The sequence below is a fragment of the Ornithorhynchus anatinus genome, chromosome 17, assembly GCF_004115215.2.
Source record: "Ornithorhynchus anatinus isolate Pmale09 chromosome 17, mOrnAna1.pri.v4, whole genome shotgun sequence".
NCBI classification, from domain to species: Eukaryota; Metazoa; Chordata; class Mammalia; order Monotremata; family Ornithorhynchidae; genus Ornithorhynchus; species Ornithorhynchus anatinus.
In genome coordinates this window covers 31,652,943-31,677,191 of record NC_041744.1, presented here as the reverse complement: position 1 = coordinate 31,677,191, position 24,249 = coordinate 31,652,943, and the positions used below count along the sequence as shown (strand labels likewise).

General features: G+C 38.2%; 1 protein-coding gene across 6 annotated transcripts in view; it reads right to left on the bottom strand.

Moving 5' to 3' along the window:
* EPHA6 (EPH receptor A6) overlaps positions 1-24,249 on the bottom strand; it is a 371,578-nt gene that overhangs the window by 224,588 nt on the left and 122,741 nt on the right. For 5 of the 6 annotated variants that reach the window (XM_039914480.1, XM_039914479.1, XM_039914478.1 and 2 more), the window contains exons 4-5: positions 18,145-18,300; positions 3,575-3,910 (exon numbers count right to left, since the gene is read on the bottom strand). In XM_039914480.1, coding sequence (XP_039770414.1) covers positions 3,575-3,910; positions 18,145-18,300 — 492 coding nt within the window. Of the gene's footprint in view, positions 1-3,574; positions 3,911-18,144; positions 18,301-24,249 lie in introns of those variants that run through there. The other variant, XM_039914482.1, reaches the window with a different exon arrangement.

Genomic DNA, 24,249 nt, shown 5'->3' with positions numbered 1-24,249 from the left:
CTCTGCTCCCCCTCCACCCTCTGCTCCTCCCCCTTCCTCCTTCCCCTCCCCTCAGCTGATCCCCCTTTCCCTCTGGTCCTCCCCCCTCCCCCCTTCCCCTCCCCTCAGGACTGTGCTCATTTGTGTATATTACTTATTACCCTATTTATTTTGTTAATGAGGTGTACATCCCCTTGATTCTATTTATCATGATAATGTTGTTTTGTTTTTGTTTCGTTCTGTTTTGCTCTGCCATCTGTCTCCCCCGATTAGACTGTGAGCCTGTCACTGGACAAAGACTGTCTCTGTTGCCAAATTGTACATTCCCAGCGCTTAGTACAGTGCTCTGCACATAGTAAGCGCTCAATAAATACTATTGAATGAATGAATGAACTTGCCTGCTGTGAGACCTTGGACAAGTCATGGCTCTTGTGCACTCACTCACTCACATAAAGTATTTTACTTGTAAGCAGTAAATAGAGCCTAAAGGAAGCCAAGTGTCAAAAAGGAAGCTACGATTTTAAAGAGGTTTAATCAGATAGAGGTGTGCTGTCTAAATTTCTCCTTCTCCTCCTTTCTGAATTGAAGGACTCGGGCCATTCAGCAAATAACCAGATTGAAGAAGGGAGGGGGAACAGTGATGGTTCTCTGATTACTTTCCTTATTCTTATCAATTTCCTCCTCCTGTCTCTGATTTTTCTTCCTCTATCACTTCATATCAAGAACTCCAGTTTCTCCTAAACAGTTCTTAAATAGGACTGCTCCTTTTAACCTGCTTTGGGATTTCCCATAAGCCCTCCAGGAATTCAGAGTAAGCATGCATATACTCTGGAGCCAGAGAGGTAGCAAGAACTTTAGTGTTCTTATATAGCTCCATAGTCCCTATTGCCTCTCCAGTCTGCAGATTTGCATTAAGAAATTAAGTAAAGGGAGTATTAACAACCCTAAAATGAAGGGTCATCTCAGGCAGTCATCTCAGTTCCCACTTGGGGCTATACGCAGTCCTGAACTTCAGATTTAACTCAGGATGATCAGAGCCTCAGGAAAAGCAGGATGGACTCCCAAGGCCTAAAGAAATGGAGACAAGAGGCTAGAAGAGAAAAGCTAGGTCAGAAGTGAGCATAAAAGGGGAGGGAGAAGCAGAAAAGGCTGAAGAATAGAAGAGAATAAGAAAAGGTAATAGTAAGTCAACTACAATGTAAGAGGAACATGAGGTCTCTGTCAGAGCACTAGGAAGGGAGACACTAGGATGGAGGAAGACTCATAGTCAGGTAACAAGGAAGACTTGGGAAAACTGAGGGATTCAGTGAGAGACTGAATGCTAATGAAGGTGAGGAATTTAGTGAAGACAGAGACAGTACGTGAGGGAAGGGGATTTATCTCAGGGTGGACTCAGTAAGAGTGTGGGAGAGTGACTGAAGAGGTAAGTTAGTAGCAATGAGACACCCTGTATATTAACAAAGGGGATGATGGCATTGCAGGATTCCAAAGAGGTACCTGGTTTCTCAGTCTAATCTTGGGGAAAGCCTGAGGCTTCCCCAGACACTCCCTGACAGTCAGATCTGAGATCCAGAGCCCTTTGCAGAAGGCTGTTCCAGAAACTCCCCCTTCCCTTACTGTTGACTTAATACTGTTGGGTGGTGAGGCTAGAATCCACACTTGTGCTCGTTAGATTTGATGATTTTAAATGTTTTGAACTATGAAACCTCAACCTAAATTGGATGATTTTCTAGAATGATTCAATGGGAAATTTGACAGGCCAAATTGAACAATTCTGGTTTTAAAAGGAGATGCTGAACAAAGTCATGAGATAATTGTAAATTCACTTTCTCATGTCTTGTCCTCATTTATAAAAGATACACGACATTAATAATTAAAATGCGAATCCTTTTATTTTTCATTTCACTGTTTTCAAATTCACTAGCCTGTAACTACTGCATTATCTTTATATTTCAATAAACCAAACACTTAGTCAAAGCCACACTCAGTTAACAACATAACATTGTTATTCATTTCTTGTAACAGACTCAAGCTTCAAAGATTTTTTTCTGATTTCTAACCCATGCTTGGAATTTAAAAATAAAAAAGGCCTTTCATCCTTTTCAACAATTGAATATATTAAAAATGAAATTCATTTTTCATGGGGAAGAAGCTTTTCTCTAAGGAGGTGGGTATTAAGAGGAAAGCAAGGAAAAGGAATTAATGGAGAGGGGGAAAGCTCACAGCAGGTACTCAATAAATGTTTACAGTAATCAGCAGGTAAGCTAACAACAAAGCTAGGAAAAGTAATTTGAGGTAGGAGGCATTTAAAAGCATTATTCTGTCTGAGGCACTATGGAAGCTAAAAGCACCTTCTGGAGCAATATTACTGAGATAGTTTACTCTTTCTTCCCCACCTCCCAACAATTCAGCCCAACCCAGAATCAGAAATTATGCATTTGGAAACCTTGTTTTGGAAGGAAAACGCACAATTTGGAGCAATAAGGAGTCAGGATTATAGCCAGGACTTAGTTTCCATGTAAGGGTTATTAACCAATTCACAAATTTCATTTCTCTAGAACTGCCAAATTTCTCTCCTCGAAAAAAACTAGCCCTACCACAACCTATACAAGCCTGAATCCCCCTCATTATTTCAATATTTTTCCATCCCCAAGTCTCTTGAGCCCCTTGTCCAATTCTCCAGTGAGGCCCCAGCCCCTTCATACACTACCACCACCAATCTTCTAGCTCCCACCCTACCCTATCTCCCACCTCCAAAACATAGCCCTCCCACCCCTCCCCGGGCTCTCCCTGCACGCTGCCCTTTCATTTATATTAGAGGCGTTGGTGCAGGACAGAAATCAGGAAATCTACAAAAATGAGGTGAGCTGAGCTAAGAAAGACAGGGTGAAACTACATCCATTCACTTCACTAGAATGAACTGGATAGCCAATCCTTTTATTTCTTAGATTAAGACTCATTCAGGCTACAATGATTGTATTAATAGGTACAGAACTTAACAAAATGATACTATATCACCTATACACCCAATTTATTGCTGGCATTTAGTCTAGTATGATGTTAGCGCTGATCTAACTGGACAATCAGTATGGTAAGGAGTCACATATTAAGTGTTTCAGTCAGTATCCTAGATGGGAGCGATTTTTTTTTGTCAGTACAGCAAGCCTTTCACCCCTGTGAACAGTTCACTCAAGACGGCAGGGAGGAGTGGCAAACCTGCCCACACTACTCCTCTCATCTGACTAGATGAGAAGAGGAGGATCAGGAGGAGGAGTAAGAAGAGGGAAGAAAGCTAGGCTGCATGAATGAACAGTATGAAACACCAATAGAGGTTAGAGGCAGTGAATGCTGAATGAATGTAGTACAGGAGGAAGTCTATGTTTATGGGATATGGTGAGGTCAGTCAGAATGTAACCAGGCCCAATAAATACAGCTCTACTGCCTGACCCCATGATAGACTCCTAGTATCTAACATACACCTTGCAACTAATTATACAACTTTCAGTAATATGATATTTTTGGGCTTTCATGAACAGATAGGATGCTTCAACAAAAACTCACTCTTCAGCTATAATATTTAAGTAATTGTACTTACCATCTTGATCTGTGGTCACCGTGATAGTTGTGTAAGGCTTGGGAGAAAAACTCAATTCAGATACTCCATTCATGGCTTCAATTTCGAAGGTGTAGTTCACGTGAGACACAAAGTCAAGAACAGTCACAGAGGAGTTGGTGAGGCCAGTATGCCTTGGGATGAAACGGATACCTCCTCCACAGATCTCACACTGACTTGTGTCTAATCCACATTTTTTACAGATTACACTGTAAGTGAGATCTTTTCTCCCTCCTGTGTCACTGGGTGGGCTCCATTGCAAAATAAGAGCCGTTTCATTAATGTTAAAAACCACATTTCTTGGAGCTGAAGGTGGCCCTGGAGGCAGGGGTTGGGAGGTGAGGGCATAGAAAAAAAATGAAAGAAAGCATATTAAAATTACAATCAATTAAAAGTAGTCTAAATCCATAAGCAATTCCTATTTAAAAAATTTTACGACACCCAAACTCGTTTCATTGTTTTGAGATCGAGGGTGGAATGAAGGCATAGGGAGCATTAAGGTTTCTTCATGTCCTCTGTCATTGCCCAAAGGAGGTATGTGAAAGGAAGACTTCCCCCTATGACTTTTGTGGCAGAAAATTCACTTCTTCTGTTGGTTAAAGTCCCCAGTGGCTAAATCAGTAATTCCCCAATACTAAGGTCCATTCTTTAAGATCCTTCAGGCCAAATGCTGGCAAAATGGGAGATTCCCAAATCTTCTTCATTCCACCTTCCTTCACTTGTAAAGCAGAGAGCTAGCCATGGTTTCTCAGATTGTGGCAGAAGGCCCTATTAACTTGCACTGTAGGGGCTGGGGGGACGGTTAGAGAAAGGGAGAAGCAGAGGGAATAAAATTACTCAGAATTTACCCAGAGGAATAACAATAACTGTGGTATTTGTTAAGTGTTTACCATGTGCCAAGTAAAACTAAATTTTAGCATCATATTACAAAATACAACAAAATAATGACTACTGGCATTTTAAATTTAAAATATTGTGACAGTATTTAAACTTATTGGGATTGCAGTAAGGTCAGACGTTCCAAAGAATAATTTGTTTCTGTTTATACATCAGTAAGATTAAAAAAAGTTAAGGTTCATTTTCAATGTCAAAAACAAGTATTTAATTTCACTTGATATTGATTTCTCTTTTGAGAATGAGGTAACGGGTTTTCCATTTTTTAAATAAAATTGTTTGTTTACTCTAATACTTCACAATCCTCATTCTTAATAACAACACTGATTGAAAACCTTTCCAAATGACATTGCAAAAAAATACCTGGCATATACACATTTTTTTCCATTTAATATGAGCTCCTTTAAGGTAAGTGGATGTTTAGCTGCAGAGAATTGAGTTGCAGGAGTTTAACACATAGTTATTAAAGATGATTGGGGTACTATTTCTCTGGAATTTAATATAAAGAACCCATTGCTCTTGTAGATCCACACTATTTGATGATTAAAAAAGTGAATTTATCTGAAGATAACACCATGGTGGCTCAAATAGATCACACATATTTTCATAAATGATTTACCAGTTTGTGTGATATTTCTCTGCCTCGTTCTATTACTACACCAAAGAACACATCACATTCATTGTGATGGCTTATGTTTAACTATGCATTCTTTATGTAACAATGTAATATATATTTATCTCCCCACTTTCAAACACTTCTCTGATTTAAAACTATACTCTAGCTGCTGTTTTTCAAATAAAAGTCCCAGGAAACTGAAGAGACCGAAAGATTTACCAAAATTGTCCCTTAGTAGTGAAAGCTAAAATGGGACTCTGGAAATTTGAGGCCTCTTTACAACACCTACAAGTACCCAATCAGTTTGAGTAATTAAATATATCTATCCCCAGTCAGATTATACATTCACTGACATTAGCAACTCCTGGAATACTTCTGTCAGTAAAAAGAAAACAGTAAATGTCAACATTATAAGAGAAACTAGCTGAGCCTTATGGTTTTAATTCTAAAATAAGTATGACCTTAGGTTCCTTAAGGAATAGTGGCTTTTTTTTGCTAAGATGGTTCTGAAACTTGGCACTACAGAGAAATCTCTTCTCCATAGGCTTAATATTGGTAACCAATTTCCACTGAGACCTGAGCCTCATTTGAATGGCAGCATTACCTAATCTCAGGAATATTAACAGGAAAAATCTGATCAAATGGATTACAAATATGACCTCCATGGATAAACTTTGAAGGGCTTGTAAAGGCAGTTTTAGGAAGATTAGCTGTGCTTTTTATTGTAGATCTGATTTGGAAACATGAGTGCTAAAAACTATGAATTTAACTAGAAAATAATGATGATTTATCAAGACTATGCACATTTGGTAGAAGTCCCAATATTCATGAAAAACTGATTAATGAAATTTATTAAGGCTTCAATATTTGAATAAAACTATATTTTTATCAATTCACTATATTGAAAAATAAGAAAATCTATTTAGCTGAGACTTATTTTGGGGAAAACAGTGCTTTTTACAGAATATTCTAAATAAGTAGAAAAATGGAATCCCCAACATGCCTGCTCTGAAATATAATTTACTTTATTATCAATAATACTTGTTAAGGGTATATTAGGTGCCTGGCACTGTACTAGATACTAAGGTAGGTGCAGTACAGTGTTCTGCACTTAATGCTATTACTACTACTATGGGAATATAAGTAGATTGAACACAGTCCCTGTCCCATAGTAAATTCAAAGACAGACATGAGATTGCAATGATTAATATAGGAATTTAAGGAGCATTATACTATAGCCATCTTTGTCCCATTCTCACACATTATACCTCAAAAGATATCTTTTCCATCATCTTATATTGCCTGGGCTAACAGTGTGAACATTTTCTCACAGACTAGAATATGAGCAGAAATTAACTATTCATAAACAGACTAACAATTCTCAGCTGGTAACCACATGGAATGACATTTATTGTCATTGTAATTAGTGTGATCCCAATTCTCTCATTTGAGCTCCTGGGAGACCTTCATCCCCAAATTGGAAGCTGTGGAGAGGTTAAAAAACTTCTTCCATTAGTTCTCACTCTCCACTGAAAGTAGGTTTAAGCCTACTTCCTGTAGAGAAACATTCTCAGGGCAGCAGTGGCTTATCCTCTTCACCCTCAATGTACCTCACAAATGCTTCTCTCTCTCAGATGTGTTTGTGCGAACTTTCAAAGACAGCAGAGTGATGCCCACTGTGTTACACCACCAAAATAATCAGAAGCATGAACACCCTGGCACCACCAAGCAAATCCTGCTATTTCTTTCACTCACGGCTCCGCATTATCCCAACCCTAGGGAATCCTTGGAGGGAAAACAGTATTACCAAATTAGTTCTGTTGGCAAGAATGACATTCCAGGGAGCCAGTGATGAAATATTAAATTGATTCATAATAAACTGGGCTGCTATTTCATAGTTACATAATGCAGGCAGAGCTAAAAGTGACAAGCTAAAATTATAACCTATATTGTGAACAGGCAAAATCACCAAAAAGTAAAGATGGCTAGAATCGCACAGGCTGATGTTTGTTCCAAGGCCATGTAGCTGTAATCAAGGTAGAGATTACTATTAGAAGCCAGGTTTTCCTGAAGTACTAGATATAAATGTATGCCGTGGTTAATCCCACTTTGATTATAAACATTCAAAGAATACTACCTTTATGGCATTCTCTCCCCTATTCATTAATGTTCACCAATGGATGTTAATTATCCTCTTTAAATAACCCTTACTCTTTCTGAAACTTTACAGTAGTGCTGGCTGGCAAACATTGTGTTGGTCTTCTTGTGTCTTTTGAACTAATTGGTGGGTCTTGTTTATCATCTCTTGGGACCAGATGGAGTCTCCAAATCCATTATGTTGAACTTGCAGCCTGAGGAATGGATAAACAAGGGCAGGAAGGTCCACTGCTCAAGGATCAAGCAACCACTGAAGGTATGAATGCCACTCAGTTTATCATTCCTTTATATTAGACAAACCCTAACTACAGTTTAGACAACGATTGAAATGTTCTTTGTGTTTTATGGTCGCAAACCCATGGAATACTGTGGAAAAGAGAAAGGAGAATTGGAAGGGAAGAATGGGCCACAGGATAGTTGGAGAAAAACTAGTTGGGAAAAACAGTTCTATTCCAAATACCCCACTCCCAACAGTCACTGTTCCCACCTCCTCACCAGGTCCCTATTTTTTACCCTGCTTTAAACATCAACTCAATCTATTCAAATCAAAGCTTGGACCATAAATTTTTGAATCGGAAAACAAATTAGGTACATATAACAGCACTGCCATTAAGAACTGTGGCATTTAATAATAACTGTGGTATTTGTTCAGCGCTTACTATATGCCAGGCACTGTTCTAAGCGCTGGGGTAGATATAAGATAATAGGGTTGGACACAGCCCCTAACCCACGTAGGTTACATTCTTAATCCTCACTTTACAGATGAGGGAACTGAAGCACAGAGAAGTTAAGTGACTTGCCCAAAGTCACACAGCAGACAAGTGGCAGGGCTGGGATTAGAACCCATGTCCTTCTGACTTCTAGACCCATGCTTTATCCACTAGAAAACACTGCCTATTGATAGTAAGATCAGTCAATGATAAAAAAACAGTTCTTCCTAATATATACAGAAATACAATTTCTATGAAGTCATGGATTTGTTTTTAAAAGGCACAAATTGGCCCTTTTGCAAAGATGTTTTTATCAGTTGTGTCATAAAAGGATGCTAACTAAGGTAGACAAACTCCAATATCTTCTGGTTGTCTTTGCTTTTTTAACCAAATCAATGTCTTAATTTATCTGTACCTCAGCTTTCTCGCCCTTTTCTCCCTGGCCCCTTATTATATAAGTTCTTTGTGGAAAGGGAATGCACCAGTGCTTAGAACAGTGCCAGTGCTTAGAATAGTGCTTGGCACATAGTAAGTATTTAACAAATACCATCATCATTATTATATTCTGTTGTACTCTCCCAAGCGCTTATTACAGTGCCTTGCATACAGTAAATGCTCAGTAATATGATTGATCATGAGCTTCATGTGGGACAGAGACTATGACCAACCTATCTTGCATCTATTTCACAACTTAGTACTGTGCTTGGGATATAGTAGTTACTTAATACCATAATCTTTATTATTGTCATTGCTACTATTACTATATACAACAGAAAACAGATAGGGAAAAGGCCTCTATGCTGAATTAGGCTATATATTTGAGGAACTGTACTGGATGAAAGATGAATGGAAAAGAAAAATCCCATTGTATGTCTCCTTGAAATGCTCCAAATTTTCACTAACTATGCATATTCTGGTTTCCTAGATATAAATTATACACATTCATTTTGCAAATATATCATTAGACTGGGGAAGGCAACTACTTAAAACAATGTGGGCACTCAGAATACCCTTGTTGGATTTTGTAGGTTGCGTCAGTGTAAGTGTCCCACAGTACGGGATGGGAACATGAAGATAGAGCTCTGGATGTAATTGGGAGGAGTCACTGAGCACATCTGGATAATGATTCTGTCATCACCCATCTAGCTCATATGCTGAATAACTACTTAAACCCTCTTGACCCCACTTCCCCTTCCAGTTATCGCCCCATCTCCCTACTACCCTTCCTTTCCAAAATCCTAGAACAAGTCATCTACAATTGCTGCTTAGAATTCCTTAACTTCCATTCTCTCCTGGACCCCCTCCAATCTGGCTTCCGTCCCCTCCACTCTACCGAGACTGCTCTAAGGTCACCCATGACCTCCTTCTTGCCAAATCCAATGGCTTCCACTCCATTCTAATCCTCCTTGACCTCTCTGCTGCCTTTGACACTGTCGACCATCCCCTCCTCCTCCATACCTTATCTCACCTTGGCTTCACGGACTCTGTCCTCTCCTGGTTCTCCTCTTCTATCTCTGGCCGGTCATTCTCGGTTTCCTTCGCAGGCGCCTCCTCCCCCTCCCATCCTTTAACTGTTGGAGTTCCTCAAGGGTCAGTTTTTGGCCCTCTTCTGTTCTCCATTTACACTCACTCCCTTGGTGAACTCATTCGCTCTCACGGCTTTGACTACCATCTCTACGCAGATGACACGCAGATCTACATCTCTGCCCCTGTCCTCTCCCCGTCCCTTCAGGCTCGCATCTCCTCCCGCCTCCAGGATGTCTCCACCTGGATGTCGGCCACCTAAAACTCAACATGAGCAAGACTGAGCTCCTCATCTTCCCTCCCAAGCCTGGTCCTCTCCCAGACTTCCCTATCACCGTGGATGGCACGACCATCCTTCCTGTCTCTCAGGCCTGCAATCTCAGTGTCATCCTTGACTCGTCTCTCTCGTTCACCCCACACATCCTATCCGTTACCAAGACCTGCCGGTTTCACCTCTACAATATCGCCAAGATCCGCCCTTTCCTCTCCAAACGGCTACCTTACTGCTACGGGCTCACGTTATATCCCGGCTAGATTACTGTGTCAGCCTTCTCTCTGATCTCCCTTCCTCCTCTCTGGCCCCACTCTCGTCTATTCTTCACTCCGCTGCCCGGCTCATCTTCCTGCAGAAACGATCTGGACATGTCACTCCCCTTCTTAAACACCTCCAGTGGTTGCCTATCAACCTCCGCTCCAAACAAAAACTCCTCACTCTAGGCTTCAAGGTTCTACACCACCTTGCCCCTTCCTACCTCTCCCCCCTTTTCTCTTTCTACTGCCCACCCCACATGCTCCGCTCCTCTGCCGCCCACCTCCTCACCGTTCCTCGGGCTCGCCTATCCTGCCGTTGACCCCTGGGCCATGTCCTCCCGCGGTCCTGGAATGCCCTCCCTCCTCACCTCCGCCAAACTAATTCTCTTACCCTCTTCAAAACCCTACTTAAAACTCACCTCCTCCAAGAGGCCTTCCTAGACTGAACTCCCCTTCTCCCTCTACTCCCTCTACTGACCCCCCTTCACCTCTCCACAGTTTAATCCTCTTTTCCCCCCATTTCCCTCTGCTCCTCCCCCTCTACCTTCCCATCCCCTTAGCACTGTACTCGTCTGCTCAACTGTATATATTTTCATTACCCTATTTATTTTGTTAATGAAATGTACATCGCCTCGATTCTATTTAGTTGCCATTGTTTTTACGAGATGTTCTTCCTCTTGACTATTTATTGCCATTGTTCTTGTCTGTTTCCCCCGATTAGACTGTAAGCCCGTCAAAGGGCAGGGACTGTCTCTATCTGTTGCCGACTTGCTCATTCCAAGCGCTTAGTACAAGTGCTCTGCACATAGTAAGCGCTCAATAAATACTATTGAATGAATGAATGAGTGAATACTTAAACTAGTTACTTTGGAGTGGGCATTAGGTCTGCTCCCGTGCCAACTGTTGCCTAGACTGTCAAAAGAAATTGGTAGGGCTCATTTTCCCTAAAGTAGAATGTGGGAGGGGAATGGAGGGATGTTTTATCCCTTCAAACAGGTGGTGTAACTAGCAGAAATGAAGGATACTAAAGTCAGAATTTCAGAGCAGAAGGCCAAGGTGACCATTTTTGTGTAAATATGTTCCAAAGGAAGTGAGAAATCCAGGAATTCCCAGGTATTTGTTAACAGTTACTAGTAATAATGGTACTTATTACAACCCACTGACAACAAATATGCTGTGGAGTTTAGAAATAAACTTTCACTAAAATTGACCACGTAATACTAAGGAGAAAAGAGAGATTTTTCTTTTGACCATCCTTCCCTCTACCCTGCTTAGAGTCAACCATTTGTTTTCAGCCCTTAAGCCTCTTCTTCTCCAAGGCATTAGGGGTCTTTATTACATCATTGTTATTTTTTCTAAAAGCTCTATTCAAATTGTTGACCTTTCCTCCTATTTTTAATGGAGAGCACTAACTACTCCAATAAGAGAAATAATTTTGCAAAGGCTGTTATCAAGGAGTTCTTAACTGTCATTGTCAAGGGTATTGATTAAGCTCTATGTGCAGAGCACTATACGAAGCACTTGGGAGAGCACAATACATCAGTGGCAGACTCATTCCCTGCCCACAAAGAGCTTACAGACTAGAGTTATTCAGATTCTGTCCTTAGCTGCTCATCATCCCTTCATCAAAACCCCAAAAGCTCAAATTGTATTGATCACTTAAGCAACGAGGGATTAGAAGGAGGGGGAGTAGTCCTTCAAGAGGTAGTGGATAAGGTCCTTATGATGTGCAGCCAATGTGCCATGAAGGCCCATGTTTAAGCACTGTCACTGTTACCCTCAGTGGTTCTGGATTTTCTGGATTTCTAGTCTGAGAAAGCACCACGTGAGTTCAGCGACAAGATCAGGATTCTGAGCATCTGCACTCAATTCTAGAGTACTGCAACCTGATTATCTGAGCCACTGAATGACAGGTTTTTGAATTTTAAAATCTAAAAACAGAAGCATCACCCAAATCTGTTTTCAAATCATCTCTGCATTTTTCTTAAAGGCTATTACATTGAAGGGCAAGCAGTGAATTTAGGAGTCTAACCAGAGTAATAGCAATTTTCATTTGGTAGCAAGTGGAAAAAACATAGACAATTTTTCATCAATGTATATTACTTGTTTCCTTTAAGAAAAAAAATTAACATAAGGAAATCCTTGAGAGCTTTCAACACAGATGTCTACAAAAGGGTTATTGCTGCCAAGTTGCTTCAATGTGTCACATAAGCTTTGTATAATTTATAAATGATAACAAAGCAATCAGGCCACATTCATGAAAGCCCAGTGACACATAATTTAGCTGAATCTCAGGATTAGAATTAATTGTCTCTCTTTGTTCCAAGTTCTAAATCTTAGTAAATGATTCACTGCATGTCATTATGGCTTAATATTTGCATGAAATCACAGTTTAGCTGGCATAATTTAACGGCAATTAAAAAGCTATTTAATCGTCATGCAAATTGGCACGAGGGCCCTTGAGTAAGAAGGGTGTCTGCTTGTTTTTTTCCCTGGGTATCCATAGGCAAGCATTTATACATTCTTTAAGGCACCCATAACATAATGGATAACATTCTTCCAATTCCTGGAGTATGAATATGTCATAATTAATGTTCTCCATTAAAAATAGGAGAAAAGGCCAACAATCTGAATATCAATATCATTAGAAAAAAACCCCAGTAAAAATAATAAACAGTCCTAGCAACCTGGAGTAGAAGAGGACCACTAAAGGTCTGAGACACGTGGATAAACAGCAAGGTTGTGGGTTTCTAGGGACTGGATTCTCGAGAGCAAGAGATTTTGTGGGGGGAAGCCTACTAAAATCTATTCCTACTCTAAAGTCAGAAAGTAGCATGGCCTAGTGGAAAGAGCATGGGTCTGGGAGTCTGAGGACTAAACCTTGCTCTGCTATTTGCTGCTGTGTGACTTTGGGCAAGTCATTCATTTTTCTGTTCCTCAATTTTTTTCATTTGTAAGATGGAGAATAAATCCTACCCCCACCCCTTTACATTGTGAGTCCCATATGAAACAGGGGCTGAGTCCAACCTGATTATCTTGTACCTACCTCAGCACTTAATACATAGTCAACACTTGAGAAGGACCACAATTATCATGATTATTATTCCACTGTATCAAATTTTAAAGTCATAATTAGAACTGTTTTGGAGAAGCTTGCTTTCTTGAGCTCAGGTGCTTAACAGAGCCCCTCAGCAAACAGTTGGGGGGTTTGGGGTTGTTGTGTTTTCCCGTGTTCCATCACTTTGTCTCCCTCCCCTTCAGGCTGTTCCCTTCCTCTCAGGCACCAGAAGTTGCAATAGACTAATAGACTGATCTAATTATATATAGTAAAAGTTGTGTCACATGCATTTTTCCAACCGAATGCTCCACTAACCCCTCTGAATGATATTCCCTGACACAATCTCAGTCCTGACTGACTGAGTCCCAGTGTGAGGAGTTTCTGATGGCTGGGATACTTTGAGTCCTCTCTGAGTCAACTGGTAAAAAGCAAGCTATGTGCCTTGGCCAAGAAAATCCTAGGACTGTCTTAGAAAATATAGAATAGTTAAGTGGTAAGGTGCACTGCCAGTCTAACTCGCACCCCAACACTGGCTTCACAGCATTATTTACAAAGACATAATAGTAATAATAATAGTGACTGTAGTATTTATTAAGCACTTACTATGTGTCAGACACCGTACTAAATGCTGATGTAGATACAAGGTGATTGGATTGGACACAGTCCTTGTACCACATGGGGCTCACAGTCTAAGTCTAATTCCCATTTTACAGATAACTAGACACAGAAAAGCAAAGTGACTTACCCAAAGTCACACAGCAGAAAAATGGCAGAGTCAGGACTAGAACCCAGGTTCTTCTGATTCTCAGGTCCATGCTGCTTCCCAGCTTCATCTCCACAGTCAATGTTAAATTAATTAGTGAGCTCCCTCACCCAACTAATAGCTTTTCTTGCATGCCTTCCTTCTTTAGGTCAATAGGCTTCTGGAGGGACTTCATTCCTTATTCTACAGCTCTCACTGCCAACTGCATGGCCATGCAGAGCCTCCTCTTGGCCATTTTCCCAGTCTTATTCAGGCAGAACTTCAGAATCCCCAGTATTTCCTGCTGTACAGCAATTCAGATAAAAAAAAATCTTTGACTGTATTTTAGATGACCATTCTGCCTTTAATAGATTGGAAATTTATATGCATCTGCTACATTCATGGAAATCCAGCTAAATGGTATATTAAAACACAAATGGTGGCTAATTAATTGACTTACAAATCAATTTTTCTCACTTGTGCAAGACCATCATTTAGAAGGCAGTGACCTGCACACCATTGTGCCGCTAATGATGAATATGGGGGTGAAGTGTTTTCTGTACTTCCTTCCCTATATTTCCAATTTAGGTTCAGGGATTTTCACACACAAGTGCTACAGAGCAGGGAACATCCTGAGAAGAAATGCTGAATTTAGAAAGAAGGAATCATGGGATCTCCTCTCTCTTTTCTGAATCATCTGCTTCTTGAGGAAGAGAAAACTCAGGTCACATACCTAGACTATGCGGTCCATGTGGGACAGGGACCGTGACCAACCTGATTAACCTGTATACACTCCACTGCTTAGAACAGTGTTTGATACATAGTAAGAGCTTAACAAATATCGCAAAAAACAAGCTTACAGTCTAGAAGAGGCAGATATTATCGTAGACTGTAATCTCCGGTTGTGGAGGGAATGTGTGTTTACCCACTCTGTTGTATTGTACTCTCCCAAACATTTAGGATAGTGTTCTGCACACAGTAAGTGCTAAATACCATTGATGATGAGGATAATTTATAGATCTGTACATAAGTCCTGTGGGGCTGAAGAATGCAAGTTCCACATTATAAGACTGTACGTAAACGTAATTGGAAATTAAGTTTTAATCATGAAAAAAACCAGAAGTTTGATTCGTCTGATAGCCTCTTATATCTGGATAATAATTATACCCTTTCTTCACCCCCACAGGACTTACATACCTATTATCTGTTACATATTTTAATGTCTGTCTCCCCCTCTAGACCATAAACTCCTTACGGATGGAGTCCATTTCTACCAAATCTGTTACACCGCACTCTCCCAAGTGCTTAGTACAGTGTTTGGTACAGAGTAACTGCTCAATGAGCAGCTTGGTCTAGTGGATAGAGCATGGGCCTGGGAATCAGAAGGACTTGGGTTCTAATCCCAGTTCTGCCACTTGGCTACTGAGTGTCCTTGGACAAGTCACTTCACTTCTTTGGGCCTTGGTTAGCTCATCTATAAAATGGGATTAAAACTGTGAGCCATTTGTGGAACAGGGACTGTGTCCAACCCGATTATCTTGTATCTATCCCCAGCACTTAATACACAGTAAGTGCTTAACAAATACCATAAAAAATAAACTGATGGATTGATAGTATTTATTAAGGGCTTACTATTGTACATAAAAATGAAATAGGATGCACCAGTGAAAAAGCATAAGCCTGGGAGTCAGAGGACCTGGGTTCTAATCCCAACTCTTCCAGTTACCTGCTGTGTGACCTTGGCCAAATCACTTAACTTCTCTGCCTCAGTTATCTCATCTGTAATATGGGAGTAAATCCTCCTCCCCCCAACTTTAGACTATGAGCTTCATTTGGTACAAGGACTATGTCCATTATCTTGCATGAATCCCAGCACTTAGTTCAGGGCCTGGCACATAATAAGGGCTTAACAAGTACCACTAAAGACAAAACAAAACAAAAAACCTCTATGCCAAGCACCATGCAAAGCACTGGTAACTTGAGACATAAAAGTAATGTCAACCATCAAGGTTAATATACCTAGTCATTCATTTCATTCATATTTATTGAGCACTTACTGTGTACAGGGCACTATATTAAGTGCTTGGTAGGGTACAATATTACATTAAACAGACATATTCCCTGCCCACACAATAATCACACCACTGATGTGAGTGTTATCACTAATGAGGTTATCACTGTCATCCACAGTCAAGAGTGTGCATGTTTTACCATTCTCTAGGCCTAGAAAATATGTTTAGAATGGAAGTCATACCTTACTATTACTACATAGCATTCAGTTATTTCCCTCATACCCATTAGGCTGTGAGGCCCAGGAGGAGGAGGAACCATATTTAATTCCCACCTGTGTACTTTTCCCCAGTTTAGTACTGTACCTTGAATTCAGTAAACAATAAATATTACTCTGTTACAACTAATAATTAATACTATTACTAATAAGTGAGGTAATGGGTGGGCTATTATTGGCACGAAAAGCAAAGCCCAATTCAAATAGTTTGGCTGAAGAAATGAAAGGGCAATTTAAAAACTTTTTAAACAGAGATTAGGGATTTATTAGGAGTTTTGGGAAAACAATTAAAGTGTGAACTGACATTTTATAGTTACAGAACATAGTAAAAATATCAAAGACAAAGTTTCTGAAACAATTTCATTTGTTAAATGCTTTTGGAGGTAGTTTTTTCTACTGTTATGTACTTGTTACTGTTATTTATCTTGTACTATACCTAGGGGAAATTAATAGGTTTGTTCTAACTATTGTCATTAATTACCTAAATTATAGTTTTCTTAATAAGCTATGCGGAATAAATACTTCAAATTTTATCCATCTAGAAGATAGGTTAGATTAAGATATCACCCATTTCTCGTACAGCACACAGGTTGCATTCGAGCAAAACCTCTCATTAAGGAAAACTTTTGTATAATATTCGTTGTGTTGGAAGAGAAGCACAAACATCTAAAAGTGTTTCTTATGACTAGGGGAGGTGTCACAACAAGCTATGAGGTTGGATGAACGTTCCTTAACTCCCAAACAATGTTCAACCAGACATGTAGTGAAAAGATATAGTACAGAAATGATTATTTTCCACCAAATCCCATTCTTGGAAGGGAATATGTGGTTTATTTTTATACTGTACTCTCCCAAGCACTTAGTAGAGTGCTCTGCACACATTCAGCACTCAATAAATATGACTGTTCTTGCTTTATTTTTAAAAAAAACAGCACTATGCTAAAATGTGATTGAATCAACAGTGAGAAAATTTCAATCCATGGAGAAGACACTTATCCCAAGACACCATGCCAATGACTACTCCTTTGTCTACTCTCATCTTTTGTGGAATATATAGGATCATTAGCATCTGAAATCAATTTATGTTATTGACGCCAATGTAATTCCTTTACTAAAACATTTACTTTTTAAAAGTTAAGATATTATGAGTATCTGGAGGTGGCATTTGACATTTTTGCAGAATGGAAGCAGAGCAGTCCATTTATTTCTACTAATGAAGGCAATAAAATACAGATCCATTTAGTTCTAATAGAAAACAATAACATAATACATAATACAGACATTTTATATTTACCTAGTAACTTTCATAAGAAGAAATTCAAAACACTTAGCTAACCATAAATATTCACAAACCTTTAAAGACAAGGAGAAACAGGGGAACAAATTTTGGCTGAAGATATGAACAATTTAAAGACCAATACCAAAGAAATTCTTAAGTAAATGCATAGTTAAGAGAAATCTTATCTCTAAAGTCCTCAAAGTGAGATTGAATTTCCATATCTCATAACAGTGAAAGGCTGCCAATTTCACCAGCATTAGAATGTATATAGCCAAGATATCTTAAAGCTCCAAACATTTGAAGCTATTTTGCTTCTGAATGAGAGGACATTATGGTCAGCTTGCAAATTCCCAAAACTACCCTTAGTTTATGTAGTCAAAGAACTAGTGTGTGCTTTGAAGAGCAGCATAATTATTACTAAACTGAAGAAAAGCAAGAAAGTAAGGAAAAAGTCTATTCCCTTGATTTTTGCCAGAAAAGGATAGACTGTGATGCAATTTATTCATGCGAAAACACAGGGTCAAAGTACACCCTGGTAGAAGCAGCATGGCCTAGTGGATAGAGCATGGGGCTGGGAGTCAGAGGGACTTGGGTTCTAATTCCAGCTCCTCCACTTGTGTCCAACCCCGGCATTTAGTACAGTGCCTGGCACAGAATAAGCACGTAAGAAATATCTGTTCCCCTCCCCATCTGGCCCACCCCCCACCAAAAAAAAGTGATGGGGATCCCAAACACGGTTGTGGATCAGACTTACTGGTACATGCCATAGAAGGTGGGTCTTTTTCAGCTCGGAAGTAACCCTTTTCACAGTGACACACAGAAGTTGCTTCTATATAGGTTACACTGTGTGGAGGACACTTGGAACACTTTATGTTCCCAGCAAATGCTTTATAGAATCCTGGTCTGCAAGCTGAAAAAACAGGAAAACAATATGAGGTTTGGGTTACTTAAATGTTCACGCTCAATACATTCCTGATTTTCCTTCCTTTTTTAATATTTGTTGTGGAAGAGGCAAATACTGAGATAATGCATCTACAAGAGTTTCCTAGTACTGTTGTGTTGTCTCTACAGAAAGCAGTCAAAAAAATACCTTTTGACAGAAGGCAAAAGAGAAAAATCATTACATCTCTTGAACTCCAGCTAGAGTGGAAATATGCCTTTATATGACTGTGAAGTCATTTTACAATTGTAGGCTAAATTTACAGCGCTTCAGAATATTGAAGTATATTGCCTTATCTGAATTACTGGTGAGTTGATTTTACCAAAATATTGTTCATGTATGCCACCTGTATATTTTAACCATATCCTAAAGAAAGACATGGCTATATAACGCCTACACAACATATACTTATAAATCATAGCCATCCATTTCTACCTTTTTATATGTATGATATATGTAGGATATATCTTCCCCTCTAAGGCTGCAAAGCTCCTTGTGGGCAGGGAATTTGTCTACCAACTCTGTTATACTGTACTCTCCCTTGCGCTTAGTACAGTGCTCTGCACACAGTAAGCACACAATATTTAATTGTTTGATATTTTTATCTGTTCAGTCTATATCTATGTACCTATAGTCTATATGCTACCAGCATTTTTCTAATTGGGAGGAAACTATGGTACTATACATTTTTGTTGTTTGGGAATTACTAAAAGCTTTTCTTGGATAATAAGCCCTTTCCTTTACAATCATTAGCATCACTTATTGAAAACCTGTTGTAGAGGACTTTGATTTAAAAACAGGAATCCTTTATATAAACCATGGAAATCTAATCAACACATGATTTTTCCTGCACACAGTTGTCCTAGAAACATTTCTTTTTATTTCACAGCAGAATCACTTTTTTATGTAGTTTAGTAAAATAAATCATATATATACTGTGTGCAGAATATTATATGTATTTAGCGTTTGGGAGAGTAGGATTTGGGAGAGTAGGACATAACAGAGTTGGTAGACGTGTCCTCAGCCCACAAAGAGTTTACCTAAAGCAACGGATGTAAGATGAAATTTACCAATTTTTGCCTCTCAAACAGATGCACATTTAGCCAAAGTTATTGGCTTCTGGTATTACATATTATCATTAAGTTGCTTAAAATAAGTGACTATCCAATTTGAATGAAATTACACAGAAGCTACAAGACAATGTTTCAGACCTAAAGGTCCTCTACCAATTCCACATATATATTATTTTCCTTTTGGGCCCCAATTTGAAACCACTGAAAAGTGCAAGGTTCAAAACTGATCTATTTGTCAATAATCTTTCTAGTAAAATTTGACCTACACTTAAATCTGAAAGCCATGCTACCTGATTACAACATTTTCATACTTAGAAATTGAATTCATTTATAACAGATTAACCTAAAATATAGTTATTTTATATAACAGCAATCAACAAAGCATTATAGATTTTGGGTGTCCTTCCATGAACTTTTCTCATGCTATTCTGAAACCAATTCCCTGGGTCTTCAGAATAAGTCTGAAAAAACAAATTAATCTGGCTTGTGTAGTCAGCTGTAAAAATTTATCTTTTATTGATACATATACCTTTGCAAAATTTGTTTATAAGTTATCCTAAAATCTGAGGCTGAGTATGCCATCATCCAGGAATTTGTACACAGAATTATAAACTTGCTAATTTTTTCCAATTCTGTTCTTAAAGTATCATTACTATTTTTAGGCATTTACCAGGCTACAATTCGGTGACCCCACTCTAAGTTTTTCATTTACTGCTCTTTCATGATTGTGTTATTGAATTACCATGCTGGTATTTCTTATCATTCGTTAAAGTATTTTTTAAGCTTTTAAGAGCTCATTTCAATACCTTCTCAATCTCTGGCATGAAAAATCTTTAGTTTGCTAGTACAAAGTGTCTTTCTGACAAATCAGATGACAGGTAACACTTTGAAAACTTAATATTAGAACCAAGTATTAACATTCGTATATAATACATTGATTACCAAATTCTTCTGTTACTATTTGATCACAGAAGTATTTATTATGGATAATTTTTTTTTAAATATACAGCTCTCCCATAACAAGAAGGTTAAGTTCTCATAAAGCTCCACATAAGGAAAAACTAACATGCATGTAACCATTCCTTTCCACCTTGTGGTGCATTGTTTCCAAACACTTTTGCACTGGTGAATTCCTTAACTTCCAAACATGTTAATATAGGTAGCAGAAAGAAGTATTATGGCAGGCACGAGTGCATTCATACTGTATTCAATATGAATATACAATTTTATTTCATATTGGGAATATATTATTGTACTTTACATTGTATCCTGTGGCTATAGACTGCATGCTCATCCTCTAGACTGTAAACTCATTGTCGGCAGGGAATGTGTCTCTTACATTGTTGTACTGTACTCTATCAAGCACTTTAGTAGAGTGCTCTGCACATAGTTAAGTGCTCAATAAATACAATTGATTGAATGATTGTATTTTGTGCAGTGTTTTACCTCTTATCACCTTATTTTCATAGAGCCAAATAAAATCACTTAAGCAGGGAGTCTTTGCAATTTATTCCTAGGAAAAAAATGAAGGATAGGGACCATGTCCAACCTGACTACTTTGCATCTACCCAGAACTCAGTAATAATAATTCTGGCATTTGTTAAGCGCATACTATGTGCCAAGCACTGTTCTAAGCACTGGGATAGATACAGAGTAATCAGGCTGTCCCACATGAGGCTCACAGTCTTCATCCCCATTTTGCAGGCGAGGTAACTGAGGCACCGAGTGAAATGACTTGCCCAATGTCACACAGCTGACAAGTGGCAAAGTGGGGATTAGAACCCATGACCTGTGACTCCTAAGCCAGCGCTTTTTCCACTGAGCCAGGTTGCTTCTCTATTAAAGTGCCTGGCACATAGTAAGCACTCAATAATTGCCATAAACAGTATTGATTTTATTATTTCAGTAATGTAGGCAAGCATGAAAGCAACTGCCTGACTGTTTGTCAGGAGCTGCCTAAAACCAAGAGCACCACTGTCATTCTTCCTGACCTCGATTACACGTCTTAGCCTTTCCACCAAACTACTGCCCTATGAGGGAATAGGGGCACTATAAAAATGGGAGTAATTCACAGAAAAAAAAAACCAGAATAAAAGAATATTTATTCCAGAAACAATCCAAAAAAAATACTACTGATGCCACCGTAGCTTTGCAAGGCAATATTAATAACTATATGTTGAAAAATGTAGTTTGTGTAATCATTCATAATTTTAATAAAAACATTTGTGCTTTAAGTCAGTCAGGGTTCAGATGGGAAGATAAGGAGTTATGAGATACTGAGCTGATATTTTTGCTTCAGTATGTTTTTAAAGAATTTCTTCTGTTACAGTTTCACAATTTCAGATCTCCACAGAGCAACTGTTATCCATTCTTCTTAAGCATCCCATTGGGCAATGTTAGGTAGGTCTAATATATAGAAGTCAATTTTTTATAGCAATTTTTTTCTATGAAAAGAATTTATCACTAGCAAGCAGAAAATCAGATGAAGGAATTATTTATAAGTGCCTGGATGAAAGTTATTTTTAACCAACTATAGCTTTTTTTGTCATAATTAGTGATGGCTGTTTGCAATATAATTCCTGCAGGCTAAAGAAATTAGTTCTTCATTAAGAAGGCAGACAAGCAGTAGAAATTGACAGACATATTTCAACAAATTAGAGGTTCATTTGAGTTCATTTTTAAATCAAACCAAGTAATCATTCCATAATCTACATGAATGACTCACCCCTAAAGCAGCAGATAAAAGCAGAGCTTTATCTTGTGGCTAATATTAGAAAAAGAATGCCAAGTTCTAAAGGCAATAGGCAACATGGGAATTATTTATCTTGCATACATTTTTAATACAAGATTTATATTATTACAAGTTTAGCACCAAAACCCCAATAGTAGTGAATCTTAACATTTTATGGGTATTTTTTTGCTTTTTGTTTTTTGTTTTTTTTTAAAACCCCAGAGCTTTAGGTCCCTTTAATTCTCAATCAGCGAATGTTGTTTATTGGATGCTTACTAGGTGCAGAGAACTGAACCAAGCGCTTAGAGGAGTATAGTAGAGTTAGGCATGAACACTGCTTACAAGGAGCTGTCACGAATTTTCGTTTAGCATTCCTGGGGTGCAAGAAGAAATGGGGTTATTATCTACATATACAGAGATTCTTAAATCCACCAATGGGATATTTTCATTTAAAAGCCCATAGTAATGATTTTCCACAATGGAGCCTAATATTATTACTAAATCCCAATTAAGAAATTCATTCTTTGGAGTTAAATTTAAAATTTGGTGAAGGACACAGTTCACTTTCTCAGGTTAAATAATGTCTCATCAATCTGAATGACACTGCAAATTTTTCTGAAGTATCATGTCAGAATGGTAATTTTAGTGTAATAAATTCCCATAATTCCTTTTGAGATTTTAAAATGGCAGTTTCTGTGGATATTGAAATTATTTATGGAATTTTATAGTATTAAAATATAAATCTAAGAATTTTTCACCTTTTAACCCATTAACAGTACTATTGGAACCCTATATTTATACGTAAATATACTTATTTTACCTACATATTAAGCAGCAGGAATACTCTAAGAAACTATAAAATGATATTTTTAAAAGCTTTAAAGGCACAGAAGCCTGGAGGTTGAATGTATTATTTCAATTGTTTTTGAATCAAGTTTTCATAAGCTCCGTATTTACCACTGAACTTATGGTTGACAACACCATTTCTTCTTAAAGTAGAAGTTTCAAAGATCATAGCTATGATGTGGTAGCAGAAAGGCCTGCACTGGAAACAGAAGATTTCTTGGGAAAGAAGGCTAAAACAATTATTTTTGACTAAAAAACTATACTTTATTTTTTCATGCATTTCTGCATCATTACTCCAAAGGACATTATATTGTTAATGATAAAAAATGATTCCTGGGAAAAACTAGCTATTCTCATTTTCTTACACTTCCTGAATTGGATCTAACATTTTTGTGAAATGATGCAGATTCAGTGTACACTGAAAGACCTCTAAGGTTCATCTAAACTTAGATTATGGAGCACTGATGGGGAAATATCTGTCAATTATATGAAAATCAGTTCCTGCACAGCCTGACAACTCAATATTTCAACTAATAGCCCAGATCATCTCCCCAAAGAATGGATTTAAGTCACCTTACATTCTTCACAGTTCTTTCTACACATTCCCTGAATATATATATAAAGCAGCAAATAAAACCTTTTGCAAGCAACATACAGTGTATCATATAAATGGTTGAAATGATTCACAGACTAATTTCCAAGGTAAAACCCTCACCATTATTTTGTCTCAGAATTTTGCAGTCTCCTCTCACAAAATCCATCAATAAGCCTGCTGCAATTCCATCAGTTTCCAGTTTTTTTTCCTGTTTTCCAAGTAGTGTAAGTGGAATACATTAAGTATGGCTATTCAAAACTTTGTTAGGAAGAAGAAGGCTGTTTCTATTAAATATTTTATTGTATGTTTTCTCCAATAAATATATAATCCTCTGCTTTATGTACTTATTGCAACAAAAAAAAATTCCCAACCTTCCCAAAAATTACAGTATTTCCACCAAGGCTATATTTGAAGGATCCATAAACTGCATTACAGTACAATATGTTTGTCTCCTAATCTTTCATATTCTTACTCATTAGGTAGTAATTATTCTGTAATATAAATCTAGTTATTAATAATTCCTGTCTAATTTGATTATAAACAATTAGAGCACATTCACCTCAAGCAAAAGTGAAGAGTTCATCTCAGTCCCTTGAGAACATTTTTCCACCAAGAGGAAAACAGAAATTCACTTGGTGTAACAATATATTTTATTTGATGTTATGCCAAAAATA